This window comes from Ochotona curzoniae, unplaced genomic scaffold (assembly GCF_017591425.1).
Source record: "Ochotona curzoniae isolate NIBS_2020 unplaced genomic scaffold, NIBS_Ocur_1.0 contig_1014, whole genome shotgun sequence".
Lineage (NCBI taxonomy): Eukaryota > Metazoa > Chordata > Mammalia > Lagomorpha > Ochotonidae > Ochotona > Ochotona curzoniae.
In genome coordinates, this window is record NW_024464920.1 from 51,342,083 (window position 1) to 51,358,508 (window position 16,426).

Consider the following 16,426-nt stretch of genomic DNA (forward strand, 5'->3'; position numbering starts at 1 on the left):
AAAGCTGTCTCATCCCTCCAGGCCATATGCGAGACTTGCATTAGCCAGAGTTTGTGACAGTGGTTTCTAAGTTGGGGCTGACATCCAGGTCCCGGGTCCCAGGCAGCCGTGGGCACCTGTACTGTCCGTGCGTGCCCAGGCAGTTCCTATGCCATGGGGCCCCAGAGGAAGAGAGCTGGGTGAGGAGCTGTATGTCAGGCTGGGCTCTCAGCATGAAGGGGCAGAGCTGGGTGAGGAGCTGTATGTCAGGCTGGGCTCTCAGCATGAAGGGGCACCTGGAAGCTTGCTCCCCATCTGAGGGCCCTAGTGGGCACACACACCTCATTCTAGGAGTTGCTGTCTGCCCAGCAGACAGGAGAACCACCAGCATGCCCCCTTTCTTGTTCAGATCCTCCCTCTGTCCGCAGAGTTGAGAGAAGCTGGGTGGTGTGGTTAGTGTGCTGGACCACAGTGAGCCGCAACAGCAAGGCAGGCCGCTGCCCTCCAGAACCCCCGGGATTGGCTGGGGAGGGGCCTCTGGGTCAGCCCCCGCTTCATGGCGACAGCCAGAGTCTGGACTGAACTCGGCTAGGCATCTCTCCCTTCTGGGGCTTAATGCTCTCAGCCACACAGGCTCGCGCTTGGACCAAGATGCGGCTGGGCAGGACTGAAGCATCCTGGGAGTGGGCTCTCCACAAGCCCTGGCCTTTGCATCGTGATTGGTCCATGTGGCTGTGGGCTGGGGTACTACTGGGCTCAGCTGGCTCCCAGACCTCAGGTTTGCCTCACCTCTTGGACTTGCATGAGCTAGGACAGAAGAACTTGTGGAACTTTCTGGAATGGAAAGAACTGCCCTGGCTCTGCCAGGCTGATGCCTTCCCAGATTCGGGCGGTTCAGCTTCTGCGAGTTCACCTACACCACAGTTGTGCCATCTTAGGTGGCCGTTGGCAGGCAGCACTGGGATGCTGCTGTCCTGGCCACAGCTGGTCCAGCTGGGCGTGGGGAAGATGCAGAGTGGGCTCTTGCAGCTCCAAGTCCATGGATCTGAGATTGCCAAGATATACACTGTAAACAGGCCATTCCTCAGCACACCTGCATCCAAGGTCTTCCAGCATAACCTGCCTTTTAGGACTGCCACCCTAGGAAGGGGTGCGGGCCTCTGGGCAGACCCAGAAAACCCCATGGTGTGAGCAGGGCCAGGGCTTTGTCACAGATCTGCCCCAGGCAGGGGTGTGGGGCTCCGGCTTCTTGACCTCTTCTGGGAAACGCTGGGGAACTGCAAGATCTGTTGAACACGGCCCTGACACTTCTCAGAATGCAGTGGTCCTGTGGCCCCTAGTGCCCGGGGCCTCAGCTGCCTCTGCTGTCTCCAGTGAGATTCCCTCACAGCTTTTTCAACCATAGCTTGAGTTTGGTTTGTGCAGGCAGTTAAAAAACAACGACGTGCCGGAGTCCAGCTTCAGCCGAGTTCGGAGCTCGGGAAAGGTGCGTGGAGTCGGCGATAAAGACACAGATACTGTCATTTGGTGCCCCTCACTACAGCTCAAGAAGAAGCTGTCCTTTTTATTTACTCAGACACCTTACAAGCCTCTACACAAACTAATTATTCTATTTTTACTTCAAGACTAAGGGGGCACGTACAGACATTTGGTCACTCCGTCTGCACTTCAAGGCTAAGCAGGTGCCCCTAAAGATAATTCTGCAAAATACTGTATTCATATTCTTCAAAGCAAGACATTACTCATTCTTCAACAGTAGCCATGGAGCGACAGCCAGGACTCCAAGGCCAAGGACATGCGATTACCTGCTAATCAGTAGTACATTCCTACCACATGTCTATTTCTACAATTTACCCATGGGAAAAATAGATTACAAGGGAAAAAATGTGAAATCTAGAAAGTTTTAAATGTTAAATCCCCCTACAACTATAGACTCTAGAACCCCACAAACAACAATAATTAAAAGCATATTTCCTTAAGAAAAGCATCCTTAATTCCTCTAGCTAAAAATTATAAAAGCAGCTAAAAGTTACATTTTCTATGCTCCAAAAATTTGCAAAGACAAGCTAGCCTTTGAGATAACGATAACTATTTATTGCCATAGCAGTTTCAGCTCTCACTCCCATCACTTGCATTAATATTTAGGATATTTATCAAGCCCCTTCCCAGAATGTGCGCTACATGTCTGGGCCAGATTCTGAGGCAATGGTTAAGTACCCAATAAGGTGTCCAAAAATGCCACGGGCTTAATTGTGCTCCTGTGAGTAAACTGTCAAAAGGCCCACTCACCAAGACATTATCCGTGACATTAACTCTCAAGCTCACAGTAGTTGCCAAAGCCATCTCACAGGGGCAAACAATGCCTCAATAGATTACAGGATTCTTAGTGGGGTGCTTGAGTGCAAACGGGGGCGTGGAACAGCGTCAAGGTGGTCAGAGAGAAATCTGCCAAGCCCTGCCATCTGCCAAGCCCTGCCAAACGGGAGCTGTTCTCTTGACACTCTCGGGGTCATCCACACCTGTTGCACGGAGCCCAGCAACGAAGGACAAGTCAGATGGCACATTCAAGGGTAGAAACCACTGCACACGTGTTATTTATACTTGAAATGTGTTTAAGCCAACTCGGTCTCACTGACTCACTCCCCAGTCACACAGCCCAGGCCTGGGTGGTGCTGAGCACCTCATCTCGGCATCCTGCGGATGGCAGGGAGCCTGTGGCTGGAGCCACCACGGCTGCCTCCCAGGGCACACTAATGGAGCCGGAGCTGGAAGCCAGACGCCCCAAGGTGGGCCATATGCCCATTTGCCATGCTGCTCACGTGGTGTGTGTGCTGCCTGGCCCTAAACTCCACACACCCCCTGTGACCCCCACGACTGCCCAGCACACCTGGGGCTGGGGGTGGCTTGCCCTCTAGTTGCCAGCTCAAAGGATGCGCTTCAGGCCCAGGAGCTCCTGGGGTGAACGCTGCCATGGGGCTCAGATGGTTCCAGGCACTCACTGTGGGAATGCTCCTGCTGCAAGTGCCTGTCAGGAGAACCCAGGCACCTGTGCCTCCTCAAGGGACGTCCCGCGGGCAAATATCAGGTCTCCGTCCCTCTCTTACCCAGGGGCTTCTGAGTCCACCCTGCACTGGGTCTTCTTCGCATCACGTCCCCAGGAGGCTCCCTGTCCCTCCCTCATCTCCCAAACCTCAGACCACAGTGTAGCCCGGCGCCCACCCTCTGGGGGGAATACGACTCCAAGAACCTCGGTTCTTCCCTTCCTCCCCTGACACAACGCATTCAGGAGGCCCAGCAGCGAAGACAGAGGTCAGCAGGTGCAGCTGACAGTGCCTGACATAAGGGTTGCAAGCAGAGAAAGGTCCGGTAGGGAAACACTTCCGGGAGAGGAGGGCCTCGGAGCAAAGCCAGTGCCTCGCAGCGTCTCCGTCTTTTTCGGGGGAAGAGGGGTCCCCGTGATCAGGAGGAACCGCAGCTGCTTCCTGACTTGCGCCGGCCAGGTGGTGCACACCTCCTCGCGAGGGAAAGACAAATCCCCTGGGAGCGCAAGTAGCTGCCCGCGGAACGCAGCGCTCCAGGACGCGCTTCCCACCGGACCCCAAGGGCGAACGGCACCTCGGGGCGGAAGTAGCGGCCGCAGCGGTGGTAGGCCCTTGGCGGCCCGATGCAGGCGACGCGGCACGTCGTGTGTGCCTTGTCGGGCGGCGTGGACAGCGCGGTGGCGGCGCTGCTGCTGAAGCGGAGAGGTGAGGCGGCCGGGCCTGTGCGGCGAGCGGCTGGCAGCCCCTCACGCCCCGCTTGGCGCTTGCGGGGAACCGTGGTCCCCGGCTCCGGGATGGGGTGAGGGTCTGCACTCGGTGCGGGGGACCCCTTAGCTGGAGGGGCAGGCGTGGTAGAACGAGCCCGCACACAGGTGACGTGAGGAGGGGGCGATCAGGGAGAAAGGCCGGCAGCTGGAGGGTTGGGGTCTCCCTCAGCAGAGCCCTGGGACGGACGGCCGGGTGTTTGGGGCCTGCGGGAGAGGAGGTGGCAGCAAACCGTTCCCCTCTGCCTGGCGCTGGACGACCCTCGTGGGTGGAAGTGAGGTCCCCGGGTCGGCGTGCTGGGCACCGCCTGCCCCGCTGGCATCCCATGCGCGTGGGCGCGCTCTCCCTGAGCGACCCTGGAGGATGACAGATCTTGGCCCCGGCCTGTGGACATGGCAGCCCTTTGGGGAGTGAGCCGGCAGCTGTAGAGTGTGCATGTGTCTGACCACTGGAGCCCCTGGAGCAAGCCTCAGCAGTTCGGTGGAGTTGGGGGTGAAGCCGGGAGTGACACAGCGTGAGGCTGCTCCTGCTGGTGTTTTTGGCTGCCCCTGCCACGTGCTGGGCACCACAAACCCTGTCCTTGCTCCTTGCGCCCCTAGGAGGTGGGCGGGAGGGTGGGGACGTGGCTGGAAGCCGTGGCCAGCACTCTCTGCCCTGGATCCTGCCAAGGGCCTCATCTCCACAGCCAGCCTCCCAAGGTGCTGGGAGGCCAATAGCGTCACAGCAGCCATGGGGGAAGGTGGGTCGCAGCTCAGCTCAGACTGGAACCTCCCCTGGCGATTTAGAATGTCTGCATCTCCGTGGGTGGCTGGAGGTGACGCCTGACAGTGCGTGGTGGTTTTTCTTGGCTTGGCAAAGTGTCCACTCGGGCCATTCTTTGCTCAGCACGCATTTGCTCAGTCTCACCCCAGGCTAGGACTGTGCTGATGTGTGGACAGGGACACAAAGACAAGGGCTTGCCAGCTCGCTCATCCTGAGGACCCGGGGGCGGGGTGGTGGGGGAGGCCTTGGAAGGCTTGGCCGAACGTGGGGCCTGGGCTCCCCTTGTCCTCAAGGTGGGGGCGTGGCCTGCGCGTCCTGACCTCTCCGTCCAGGCTGAGTTGCGTGCCACCCTTAACTGAGCACCTTGCCTCGCCAGGGTACCAGGTGACAGGCGTGTTCATGAAGAACTGGGACCTGCTGGACGAGCATGGCGTCTGCACCGCGGACAGGGACTGTGAAGACGCCTACAGGGTCTGTCAGATCCTGGACATCCCCTTCCACCAGGTCTCCTACGTGAAGGAGTACTGGAATGACGTGTTCAGGTGAGCCTGTGGGAGCCTCGTCCTTCAGAGCTCGGCCGTGGCCTTGGTCTCTGCGGCAAGTGTCGGGTGCTGCTCTGGAGCAGCAGAGCAGGGTGCGGAGGGAGTGGCAGGTGAGGCCGGGACCCCGTTGGGACCTCCGAGCAAAGGGTCAGATGACGGTCGCACTCCAAATGCACTCAGCGTGGTTTTACACATACATCTTGAAGATTTCGTTGAGAGGCAACGTGAGAAATTTTTTAATATCTGCCACAGCCAGGTCTAGGCCAGACCCAAGCCAGAAGCCAGGAGCTCCATTCTGGCCTCCACTCAGGTGGCAGGGGCCCAGGGACTTGGGCGTCACCCACTGCCTCCCCAGGAGCCTGGGCAGGAGGCTGGGTGGGAGGCGGAGTGGCTGCTGCGTGAGCTGGCACTCCATCCAGGGTGCTGGAGTCACAAGTGGGGACTAACTGGCCGTGCCGTGGTGCCGACCCCAGCACCCACTGTCATGCTCCTGACGTCGGTAGCACCTCCCCCTGGCGTGAGTGACAGTGATGCCAAGCTTCTCTGACGCAGCAGCCTTCTGCCTCTGCCGGTTAGGGTGGCCTGAGCATCCCGGGAGGCTGCCGGGCCTCGGGAGGGTGTGTTGGTCACGTTGGCACAGTCCTGGCTGTTTGCCTGGTGCCCTCGCTCTCAGGCTGATTGTGCAGTAGCGGAGAGAGCCTCACTGTCCCGCTCTGGGGTTCTACTTCCTGTGACCTGTTGCTGGCCTTCCTGGGCCGGGAAGGCGGGGGTTCTCAGGGCAGTCCTCCCAGCCCTGCCTTGTCCATCCCCCCAGTGGCCCTGTGAGCCTGGTGGGGGCACGTGACCACAGCAGCTGGGAAGAATGCCGGAACATGTCCCGCCGTGTACTGGTGGTTGTGATGCATCGGCAGGCTGGCTAACTGCTGGGCATGCCTGACGCCGGAGCTCTCCTGTCCTGCAGACGCGGTAGCCTTGGTGCGTGGGAGCTGTTCACACACTTGAGAGTGAATAAAGCTCTCTTTGCAGTGATTTTTTGAGCGAGTATGAAAAAGGAAGGACTCCGAACCCGGACATAATCTGCAACAAGCACATCAAGTTCAGCTGCTTCTTGAACTACGCAACGGACAATCTGGGTAGGCGGTGGGAGTTGTTTCTGTTTAAAGATTGATTTATTTTGGGCCAGTGCAGGCCCTCGATCGCATGTGCCTGCCAGCTCGCTCTCTGTCAGCCTCTGCAGGAGCCAGGAAAGCATGCAGGGGGCAGAGCAGAGGTGGACAAGATTGGTTCCTGGATGTGGGGAATGTACAGCAAGAACACAGATAGGAGGGGAGCTGCTGGGGGGCCGTGCTGCCAGCCAGCCCGTCATGGGGATGGGTGAGTGTATGTGTGTAACTGCCAGCTTCAATCTCTATCAGTGTGTGTGTGTGTGTGTCAGAGAGAGTGTGTGAGTGTGTGTCAGAGAGAGTGTGTGTGAGTGCGTGTATGTGTGTGAGAGAGTATGTGTATGTGAGTGAGTGTGTGTGTGAGTGAGTGTGTGTGTGCGTGTGTGCGCATTGGGGGTGCTTCCTGGGCTGTTAGCTTGTCTGCAGTCACCCTGAGGTCACGTATCCCAGGTCATCCTGCGTCAGCGTGCAGAGACCAGCCCTGGTTCCTCCTGACGTCCCTCCCTAGGGGACCGTGGTCCTGCCTCTGCTCCCCCAGCCTGTTCTGCACTCCTGCCTGACACAAGGAGCTCATCGAGAACTTTCCTCTGTCTGTGGACAGAGAGACAGCTGGCCAAGTCTGTGCTTGAGGCTGTGATGACCCTGTGGCTGACATGACCTGCCTGCAGTGTGTCCGCGGTCCAGCACCCCAGAGCTCCTGTGGATTTCATTTGCACGGCTCTGGGATGGGAAAGGAAAGGAGGAGGGGGAGAGAAAGAAAAGAAGGAAAGGGAAGGGAAAGCAAGGAAAAGAAAGAAAGAAAATGAATGAATGAATGAATCAACTGTGCAGGCCCAAGTGGGGAGGCCGTGACTGGGCTGCAGGGTGCATGGGCCTACTGATTGAGCTGCCCTCACAGTGCCCAAGCCAGAGCCCAAGCCCCAAGTCAGGGGCAGCACGGCCAAGTCCGCCCCTACGGCAGGTCTCCCCTGCCACCTGAGCGACCCTCGGGAGGAGAGCAGAGTCCATTGCATGGACAGCACGGAGCAGTTGGCCGAGGGCTCCAACTGCACGTTCCACACTGCTGGCGTCAAGGAATGTTCTTTGAAGCTGGGTGGATTCAGGTGCTCACCCAGGCACGAGTCAAAGGGGAAAGGCATCCAGCTCCTCTGTGTGTGTCCCCCCGGCTCTGCCTTCTCCCTAGGGTCCCGTCCCCACCCTCCCCGGCTCTGCCTTCTCCCCTAGGGTCCCGTCCCCTGTGGCTCCTCCTTCCTCCTCAGAGTCCCGTCCCCCTGGCTCTGCAGGTTGGCAGGGGAATGCCCACACATGGCCATGTGAGAGAGGAGAGTCTGGCTAGTCCCTTGATTCTGCGGGGGTGCCATAGGCCCTGCCGCTCTTTTCGGTGCTCGGTGGAGCTCAACCTGCCTTCAGTATGCACGCCTGACTTCATCGCTTGCGAGGACACCCGGCGGACTGGATTTCTCCTGTATACTTGAAGTGAAAGTCCACAGGTCCAGACACCACAAGCTCAAAGTCAGCTTTCTGTGACAGAATGGACATTGCAGAAGGAGCTCAAATGTGACAGACACTCCTGTGCATCTGACATGGCCACAGCTCATACATGAGAGAAGGCTCAGACAGGATGAAGCACCTGAGAACAAACCCCAAGGGAGAAGGCAGAGCCGGGGGACGGGACCCTGGGGGAGAAGGCAGAGCCGGGGACGGGACCCTAGTGGAGAAGGCAGAGCCAGGGAGGGTGGGGACGGGACCCTGGGGGAGAAGGCAGAACCGGGGGACGGGACCCTGGGGGAGAAGGCAGAGCCGGGGGACGGGACCCTGGGGCTCCTGGGTGTGCTTCTTGGGTGCCGCTCTCGTGGTGACCGTGTGAGTCAGTCTCTCCTCATGGTGAATGTCGTGGTGGTTTTCAATTTTTCTTAGTAATATCAAAAAGTCAGTGAGTGGTGAGGCCCCGGCTTGGAATGCAACAAAGCTTCATGGCAGGATAGCCGTGAAGACGCCCACGTCCCTGCCTGGACTCCTGGGCTCTCATCCTGGCTGGGCTGCTGCTTCCAGCGTTCCACGGATGCATGCGCTGGCTCCCGTGCTTGGCTCCCTGCCGCCAGGAAACCTGGGCCCCGTTGCCGGCTCCTGACCTTCGGACATTTTGAGGATGGACCAGCTGATGGGAGCACTCCTGCCTTGTGGCTCAGTTTATGACTCAGAAATATAATTGCCTCCACAAGCTTCGCAGTGAGGTGATGCAGGCCGTGTTAGCTGATGTTCAAAGTGCCCGGCTTAGCTCAGCAAGACCTCCATGCCCGGGGGTCGTGCCCTCTGAGATGGTGGACTGTCCGCGAGTGGCGTGGGGTCTCTGCTTCTCCTGCACCCTTGTCCCCTGACCAAACCAGTGAGACGGATCTGACGTGACATTTGTGTTACAAACACCTCACAGGTGCAGACGCCATAGCCACAGGCCACTACGCCAGAACCTCGCTGGAGGATGAGGACGTCTTTCAGCAGAAGCACATCAAGAGGCCAGAAGGACTTTTCAGAAATCGATTTGAAGTCAGAAACCGTAAGTGCAAGTCCCCAGACCAGAGCTCAGCTCTTCATCAGAGAAGTAAGGTGTTCTGAAAACGGCCGTGGCCTGGCTCGGGGGCCTGCTGACCCCGCCGTGTGCTGGGAGCTTGCGCGTGGGTGGGGGTCTCGCTTGGAAAGACACAGGTTCCAAAACGTCAGATTCCTGAGGGTTTAGGATGGGGCAATAGGAAATGTCTTGGTCAGCTGAACAAGGCGCAGCAGCCCAGAAGTAAAGAAACTGTTAGTGCTTGCCTACTGCACGAGTGTGTAGGGCACATTTGATGGTTGTGCTGAAGAGCTGTCATTAGCCATGGCTGATCACATGGCCTCAGGGGTGGAGTGTGGTGAGACTGGAGGTCAGTGTGTGAGTGCTCACCGGGTGGAGTGGTCAAGCCTGCTGGTCAGCCTGTGTCTGCGCAGTTGGGTCACATGGTGTAGTTTTCTGAGTGGCCATGTCTTTTGTGCACAGGGTCTTCGAATGTGTGTCTGGCACACTAGAACTCGGTGTTGTTTTTTAAGTGCCCAGGCCCAGCTGCCCTCTGTCCTCCCTCGGGGGTCAGTGCCCCCGCCTGGCTGAGCTCACACGATCCACAGGGACCAGGGCAGAGAAGGTGTTGCAGGCAGCCCCCCGTGGTGCTTCCTTGTAGTTTCTGGGAGGTGGTCAACTCTTCATAATCAAAGATGTTTGTTCTAGAATAACTCTAGGCAACAATGCAAGCAGTTGTATTCTGAGGTCGTTAGGCTCACAAACACTGCTTGAAGATCGACTTACTTGAGAGACAGAGAGAGCTGCCAGGCCTGGCCCGCCCTGCGTGCATCACAGCGATGGGGACGTGAGACTCAGTCCCCTTCTCCCTTGGGTGGCGGGGACCCAGCCTTTCAGGCCACCAGCTGCTGCCTGAGCAGAGAGCTCTACACCCCTCAAGGGGCCAGGGTGTCTGAACAGCAGGCCCCGCACCCACCCCACCCCGCAGAGCCTTTGCTGGCTTATGTATTAGTTGAAAGTTTGATCTGAAAGGCAGAGATGTTTGGTATTTTCCATGCCTCTTCTATGTTTCTGTGGAATGTTCCATTTTTGAAAGTACCCTGTGGTAGTCTGGAGCGTCAGCTTGTGTTTACTGTAGCCAGACTCAGGGTCACGGTCTTGCTTCCCCTGTGGTTGGGTGCACCACGGCCCGTGTGCCGGGGGATAGGGACGGAGGGACGGGGAGCAGCCCTCGGGGCTGGGCACCCTGGCCCGGCCCTACAGCCTGTTTTGCTCTCCCTCTTGGCAGCGGTGAAGCTCCTGCAGGCCGCCGACAGCTTTAAAGACCAGACCTTCTTTCTCAGCCAGGTCTCCCAGCCTGCCCTGAGGAGAACCATCTTCCCCCTGGCGGGGCTCACCAAGCCATTCGTCAAGAAGATTGCCGCCGAAAACCAGCTTCATCACGTGCTGCACAAGAAGGAGGTACCATGAGCATGAGCGTGTGTCTGCTGGGCTCCCGCATGTGTGCCCCCTGTATGCCAAGTGCCAGGCCTCAGCCTGCCCGGGCTCCCACGTGTGTGCCCCCTGTATGCCAGGTGCCAGGCCTCAGCCTGCCCGGGCTCCCGCGTGTGTGAAGCAGCCCAGCTCCCATGTGCCAAGTGCCAGGGCTCGGCCTAACCGGGCTCCTGTGTGCCGGGTACCAGGGCTCAGCCTGCCGGGAGTGGAGCCCTGCACCCTCTGCCCTTCCCCCCAGTCACCAGCCCTGCACCCCCAGGGCCTTCTAGGGCCTGCCTGTGCAGCTTATTGGGGTACAGAGCCCTGGCCACTGAGGGAAGGGGTCCCTAAGCCTGCAGCCGCTTCCTCAGATCTCGTCCTGGGATGGGCATGGCTGGGCCCTTGGTCAGCAAGTCACTGTGCCCGAGGAGCTCCCCTCTGCAGTGCCCAGGTGGTTGTGCCAGGTGAGAAGCCGCCACGACCACGGGGCTGAGTGCCCACAGGCAGGGAACACATGAGGGCTGAAAGAGGGGTCTCCTTCCCATCCTGTCCCCTGGGGCTGGGGAGGGACCAGTCTGAGAGGCGATCCTCATCCCTGACCCCCCCACACTGGTCTCCTCATGCCATGGCCGTGTCCGGCACTTGCCCGGCGCTTGTCCACACTCCTGCTTGTGGTCAGGCCAGGGCATGGGCAGGATCAGTTTGTCTGCTGGGGTCAGGCCCTGCGGGGTGTGTGATGCCATGGTGATGCGTGCGTGGGCCGGAGGGAGGCCACGGCTGCCCGTGCCCTCACCATGGCTGTGCGTGGGTCGGAGGGAGGACAAGATGCCTGCCGCCCTCACCACGGCTGTGCGTGGGTCGGAGGGAGGCCAAGATGCCCACCGCCCTCACCACGGCTGTGCGTGGGTCGGAGGGAGGCCGAGGCTGCCCGCCGCCCTCACCATGGCTGTGCGTGGGTTGGGGGAGAGGACCGTGAGTGGTCTGCTTGTGGTGCAGAGGGAGGCCGAGGCTGCCCGCCGCCCTCACCACGGCTGTCTCATTGCAGAGCATGGGCATCTGCTTCGTGGGCAAGAGGAACTTCGAGTCTTTCATCCTGCAGGTGAGTGCTGTGGCCGCCAGGGGGCGGCTAGCTCCGCCCCAGCGCTTCTCGCCTGTCACGCGTGTCTGTGTTCCAGTACCTGCAGCCGCGGCCGGGCAAGTTCGTCTCCATAGAAGACAATAAGGTCCTGGGCACACATAAAGGTGAGCTGTGGCCCTTTCTGCTTTCCCCCAAACTCCTTGTGTGGGGCCACGTGCCTCACGGGAAGCTGCAGGGCAGACGGGCGCTCAGCTTGCAGGAGCGTGGGATGGTCATCGGAGGAGGCCTCTGCCTGGTGGGGTGGTCTCTCTCTCTCTCTCTCTCTTTTTTTTTTTTTTTGCTAAGTTCTTTTTAAACACTGTTTTTTTTTATTTTTTTATTTTTTAATTTTTGTAAGAATTAGTTATTTTTATTGCAAAGTCAGGTACATATAGAAAGGAGGAGTCACGGAGAGAAATATCTTCCATCCAATGATTCACTCCCCAAGTGACCACAACAGCTGCTGCTGTGCCGATCCAAAGCCTGGAGCCAGAAACTCTTCTGGGTCTCCCACATGGGTGCGGGTCCCAAGGCTTTGGGCCATCCTTGACTGCTTTCCCAGGCCACAAGCAGGGAGCTGGATGGGAAGTGGGGCTGCCAGGATTAGAACCGGCGCCCATATGGGATCCCGGCACATTCAAGGCAAGGACTTTAGCCACTAGGCCATGGCACTGGGCCCTGTTTTATTTATTCTGAGAAGCAGAAACTTATCCACTGGTTCACTCCTCAAGTGCTGCTGGAACTCGTCCACTTGCCCCGCGTGGACAGCAGGAACCTGAGGGACCTAGGTGCTGGGACCGCCGCCTGCCGCCTCCCGGGCCCCTGAACGGGAAACTGGAGTTTGAGGCAGCGTTGGGAGTGGACGTGTGCCCTGTGGTCGGAGCGCAGGCAGCCCTTGGGCAGCGTACTGCCGTGCCCAGGCCTGGCCTCGTGCTGTGGTCTCGGCCTGGAGCCCATCAGGAGCGTGCCCTCCGATTCAGGATGGCCACTGTGGCTTGCGTGTCAGGTCCCTGCGAACAAGGTTTTCTCACTGTGGAGAGACCTTGCATCCCGGCAGAGCCTGCTGAGCCCCGGGTGGACACCCAGTGAACGTGGCCGGTTGGGCGGCGTGCAGATGGCACAGGGTGGTCCTTGGGGGCGGGACTGCTGCGTCTTATTGTCTACTGCTTGCTCCCGCGCAGACGGGCAGAAGGAAGATGGGGCAGTTGTAGACCCAAGAGCTCAGCCCCCGAGGACCGTGTGGCCTTCAGTGGCAGGGTGACTGCAGAGGCAGGCTGCCCTGGGCAGCTGGGCAGCAGGAGGGCCGTGTCCACTCCGCTGTCCGTCCCGTCACGTTTTCTGCCTGCACACATCCATCGGGCGGGGAGACGACGGGCCTCTCTGCTCTGCTGTGAGCAGGCGGGTTGGGGACACAAGGCAGTCAGATTCGATGCAGCAAGGCAAGGGAGGCACAGCACAGATACTGCGGGCTCAGAGCTGGCCTTCCAGAGGCGCTGCTGCGCCCCATGCCACGAGGCCCCCTCCCAGAGGGGCACTCTGTCACTCTCCCCCAGCCCCTCAGGCCTGGGTAGTGGCAGGATATGTTGGGTACTTGGTCCAGGCCAGCTCGGGCGGTGGGGCACCTTGGTGGGCCCTGCCCTTGCCTGCTGGCCTCCAGCCCCCTCCCTTCAGGAGAGGCGGGTGTCCAGGTGGAACTCGGTCCCTGCAGCTCACACAGTCTTTCTCCAGGTTGGTTCCTGTACACCCTGGGCCAGAGAGCCAAGATAAGTGGCTTACGGGAACCCTGGTTTGTAGTGGACAAGGACGGGGCCAAGGGTGATGTGTTTGTGGTGAGTTGGGGTCAGGGCTGGGCTGAGGGGGCCCCCAAGCCTGCCCCTCTGTGGCCCAGGGGACAGAAGACATTTCCCAGTCTCTTGCTGTTTGTGGGTCACTCTGAATGGTCACCTGAGTCCTTGTAAATACACACTATTTCTCTGTGTTTTCTGGAACACAGGGCAGATGCAAGTGGGCAGTTGGTGCCCAGAACCCTGGAAGTCCCTCTGAGACTGGAGTGGGGCTGCCCACCCCCACACTCCCAAGCAGGCTTCTCCAAGAGGTCATGAGCAGCCTGGACACATCCTTTGGTGGGGTGGAGCCATGGGGGTGCCAAAGGCCGTGCAGGGTTGCTGGGATGGGCACCTCCATGTGCTGGGCTGCTGTCCAGCTGGCACAGGTGCTGGCCCTGTCTCAGACTAGGCTGGGAGCCACTGCCCCCCACCCCTTATCCCTCATCCTCAGCCGACACTTCTAGAAGTGTTGAGCTCCGAGAGCCCTGCCTCTTGGGACTGCTGTGTGTGTCCACTATCAGGGACAGAGGCTACAGCTGACTCAAGGGTGCCTCTCCTGAGGCCCACAGAGGGGGCCCACTGAGTGGCTGGTGGCCTGTCTGCTGCCCAGAGGGATTCCTGGGGTGGCCCCTTTGAGAGACGGCCAGCAGCATGGCAGCCCCAGGTGTCTCCCGAGCCCGTTTCCTCAGCTGCAGGACAGGGTGAGAGGATCAGGAGACAGGTGCGGGTGGAGGCCCTCTCCTCAGTGCCGCAGGGTGTCAGGACAGCCTGTTGTGCCCACAGGCCCCCCGGACAGACCACCCGGCCCTGTACCGGGAGCTGCTGCGTACCAACCGCGTGCACTGGATCGCTGAGGAACCGCCTGCTGCCCTGGTCCGGGACAAGATGATGGAGTGCCACTTCCGCTTCCGCCACCAGATGGCGCTAGGTAATTGGGCAGCAGGAAGGCTGGGGAGAGGTTGTCCCTCGTCTTCAGGTCCGACGTGGGAGGAGCTCGGGAGGCCAGCCATGGGGTGGGCGGTAGGCATGCCTAGGTATGTGCCATCTGCTGGCTCTGGGCAGGGAGTTGTGCCCACGGCTGCTGCTCCTCCCCTGTGGGACTGACTGGTGAGGCCTCTCTCCCCCAGTGCCCTGTGTGCTGACCCTCAATCAAGATGGCACTGTGTGGGTGACTGCTGTGAAGGCTGTGCGGGCGCTCACCCCAGGGCAGGTGAGTGGGGCCGGGTGCGGGGCTCCTGCGCTGCTGACTGAGAGCTGAAGCCTGTGTCCCTCTGTCTGCAGTGCCCATCTCAACCTCAGGCCAGCACCCTTGGGCCCTGCCAGTCGACAGGTGCCAACATCCCCAACCCGGGCACTCTCTCCTTCACAGTTTGCCGTGTTCTACAAAGGGGACGAATGCCTGGGCAGTGGGAAGATCCTGCGCCTGGGGCCATCTGCCTACACACTGCAGAAAGGCCAGAGTAGGGCCCGGGTGGCCCCCGAGGTCTCCAGTGCCAACCCGGTGGAGGGTCCAGGCCTGAATCCCACGCCCTGACACAGGCTGAGCCGCGGGAAGCTGGACAAGGAGAGCAGAGCCCAGGCCGGTCAGTCATGGAGGCCTTAGGTGCTGCTGCAGGCACCAGGTGAGCAAGGCTTCCTAGCTCTCCAGCGGCTGCAGGTCTGGTCTGGCCGACCAGTGGGCCGCCCCAGGGCCCGGTGTGTACCTTCTTCCATCTGCCCAGGGACGGCTTCCCTCCGCGGCCTCGTGGTGGGGTCTGTGTCAGGGTACGCGGCCGTGAGACCGCAGGGGGCTCAATAAACACTGCTGTCTCTGGGACCCGGAGTCTGACGCTGCCTCCAGGGCCCAGAGCTGACCGTGCGCAGGGTTTGAGGCTGCACAGTGTGGAACACGGCAGGGCCTGCCTGGGAGAGCCACAGGGACCCTCGCCTTTGGGTGCCGGGAAGCTCTCGGGCTGCCCTTCCCCCACAGGACCTGCACCTGCATGGCAGCCAGTGAGGGGTCACTTCCGGGGCCGATCGGGGCAGTGTGTTTGTGCGTGGGCAGGGTGGCCAGGCAGGGGACAATGAGCATGTTGGAGCCAGACGTCGGTGGAAATGTGCCTTGACTCAGGCACTCCAGTCAGGCCTGAAGTGACCATTGTCCTGCCGTGATGGAAGAGGCAGGCCGGACCCTGCCTCGCTCCTGTCCTACCTGGTCACATACCCTGGAGATGGGCTGGGGCTGTGTCAGGCGCTGGTCCCTTGGTGGACCCCTCGCTGGGTCCTCTCCCTGAGCCCTCCGCCCCGCCCCTTCACCCCTGCCCTGTGTGTCTCTGGTGGGGGCATCTGAGGATGAGGAGCGGGCGTGGATTCCAGATGGCGAGGTGGAGGCCGTATGCCTGCAGCCTCACCTGGGCAGGACCAGCACAGAGCGCTTGCCTCTCCCTGGCCACTGGGCGGGGCAGGACAGATGGCTGGGCACGGAGGCAGGGGCTGATAACCCCGCTGCTGCCCAGCGGAGCCTCCCTGGCTCAGGCACCCTGTTTGCTGATGTGGCCACTCCTGTCTGCCCCGAGCTGCCCCTCCCAGGCTGCGGAAGAGGCTTGAGGAAGGAGGGCTGGAGGCAGCCGGAGGAGAGGCTGTCCCCAGACCTCCCACCCGGCCCTGTGGCCTCAGGGGGCTGTGCCCACACCACCTGCCTGGGCAGCAGTGGGCAGGTTGTGAGCCTCCCGGGCCCTGCTGGTGGCACAGCCTCAGGAGAGCAGGGCCAGGACTGGAGAATGTCCTGGCCACGTGACACTCTGTGTGAGCATACAGCTCTCCCATCCCCATTTCCAGAATCATCTCTGGGAGATGTTCGTCCTGAGACAAATGTCTCTTCTCACACCTGGGGTGCCTCCCCAGCCCCGTCAGTGTCCCAGGAAGCCGGCACCCCTTTCTCCGCCGGTGTCTGGAGTGGTACCCAGCGCCAGGCAGGTGTCCAGTATGAGGCTGGTATTGTGGCGGGGCCGGATGCTGGTGGCTTGGTGACCTCTGCTGTGGTCTGTGGTCAGGACCCCAGGGTCTTGTGTGGTGAGCAGCTGTGTCCAGTGCCACCCTGGCTGGGATGGCAGCTGCGGGACTGTCCGGCCACCTTAAGCCGCTCCCGGCCTCAGGGCGTCTTCTCATGCTGTGGTGCTTAGGGTGAGGCGGCACAGCCTGGGTACAACAGCAGGAGCCATGTATGCTCCCCAC

General features: G+C 60.3%; 1 protein-coding gene across 2 annotated transcripts; it reads left to right on the top strand.

Annotated features, from left to right (window-relative positions):
• Nucleotides 1–3,631: 3,631 nt before the first annotated feature.
• On the top strand, nt 3,632–14,840 carry TRMU (tRNA mitochondrial 2-thiouridylase). Of its 2 annotated transcripts, XM_040987535.1 has the most exons (11): nt 3,632–3,725; nt 4,924–5,089; nt 6,116–6,222; nt 8,684–8,806; nt 10,086–10,258; nt 11,316–11,369; nt 11,446–11,512; nt 13,116–13,216; nt 13,997–14,141; nt 14,341–14,423; nt 14,583–14,840. In XM_040987535.1, exons 1-11 carry the CDS (start codon nt 3,644–3,646, stop codon nt 14,745–14,747), a joined length of 1,266 nt encoding a protein of 421 aa, XP_040843469.1. In that variant the 5' UTR covers nt 3,632–3,643; the 3' UTR covers nt 14,748–14,840. The 2 variants fall into 2 exon arrangements, with proteins under 2 accessions (XP_040843469.1, XP_040843473.1); XM_040987539.1 differs by lacking the exon at nt 14,341–14,423 and having other exon boundaries at nt 14,583–14,772.
• Nucleotides 14,841–16,426: the final 1,586 nt, after the last annotated feature.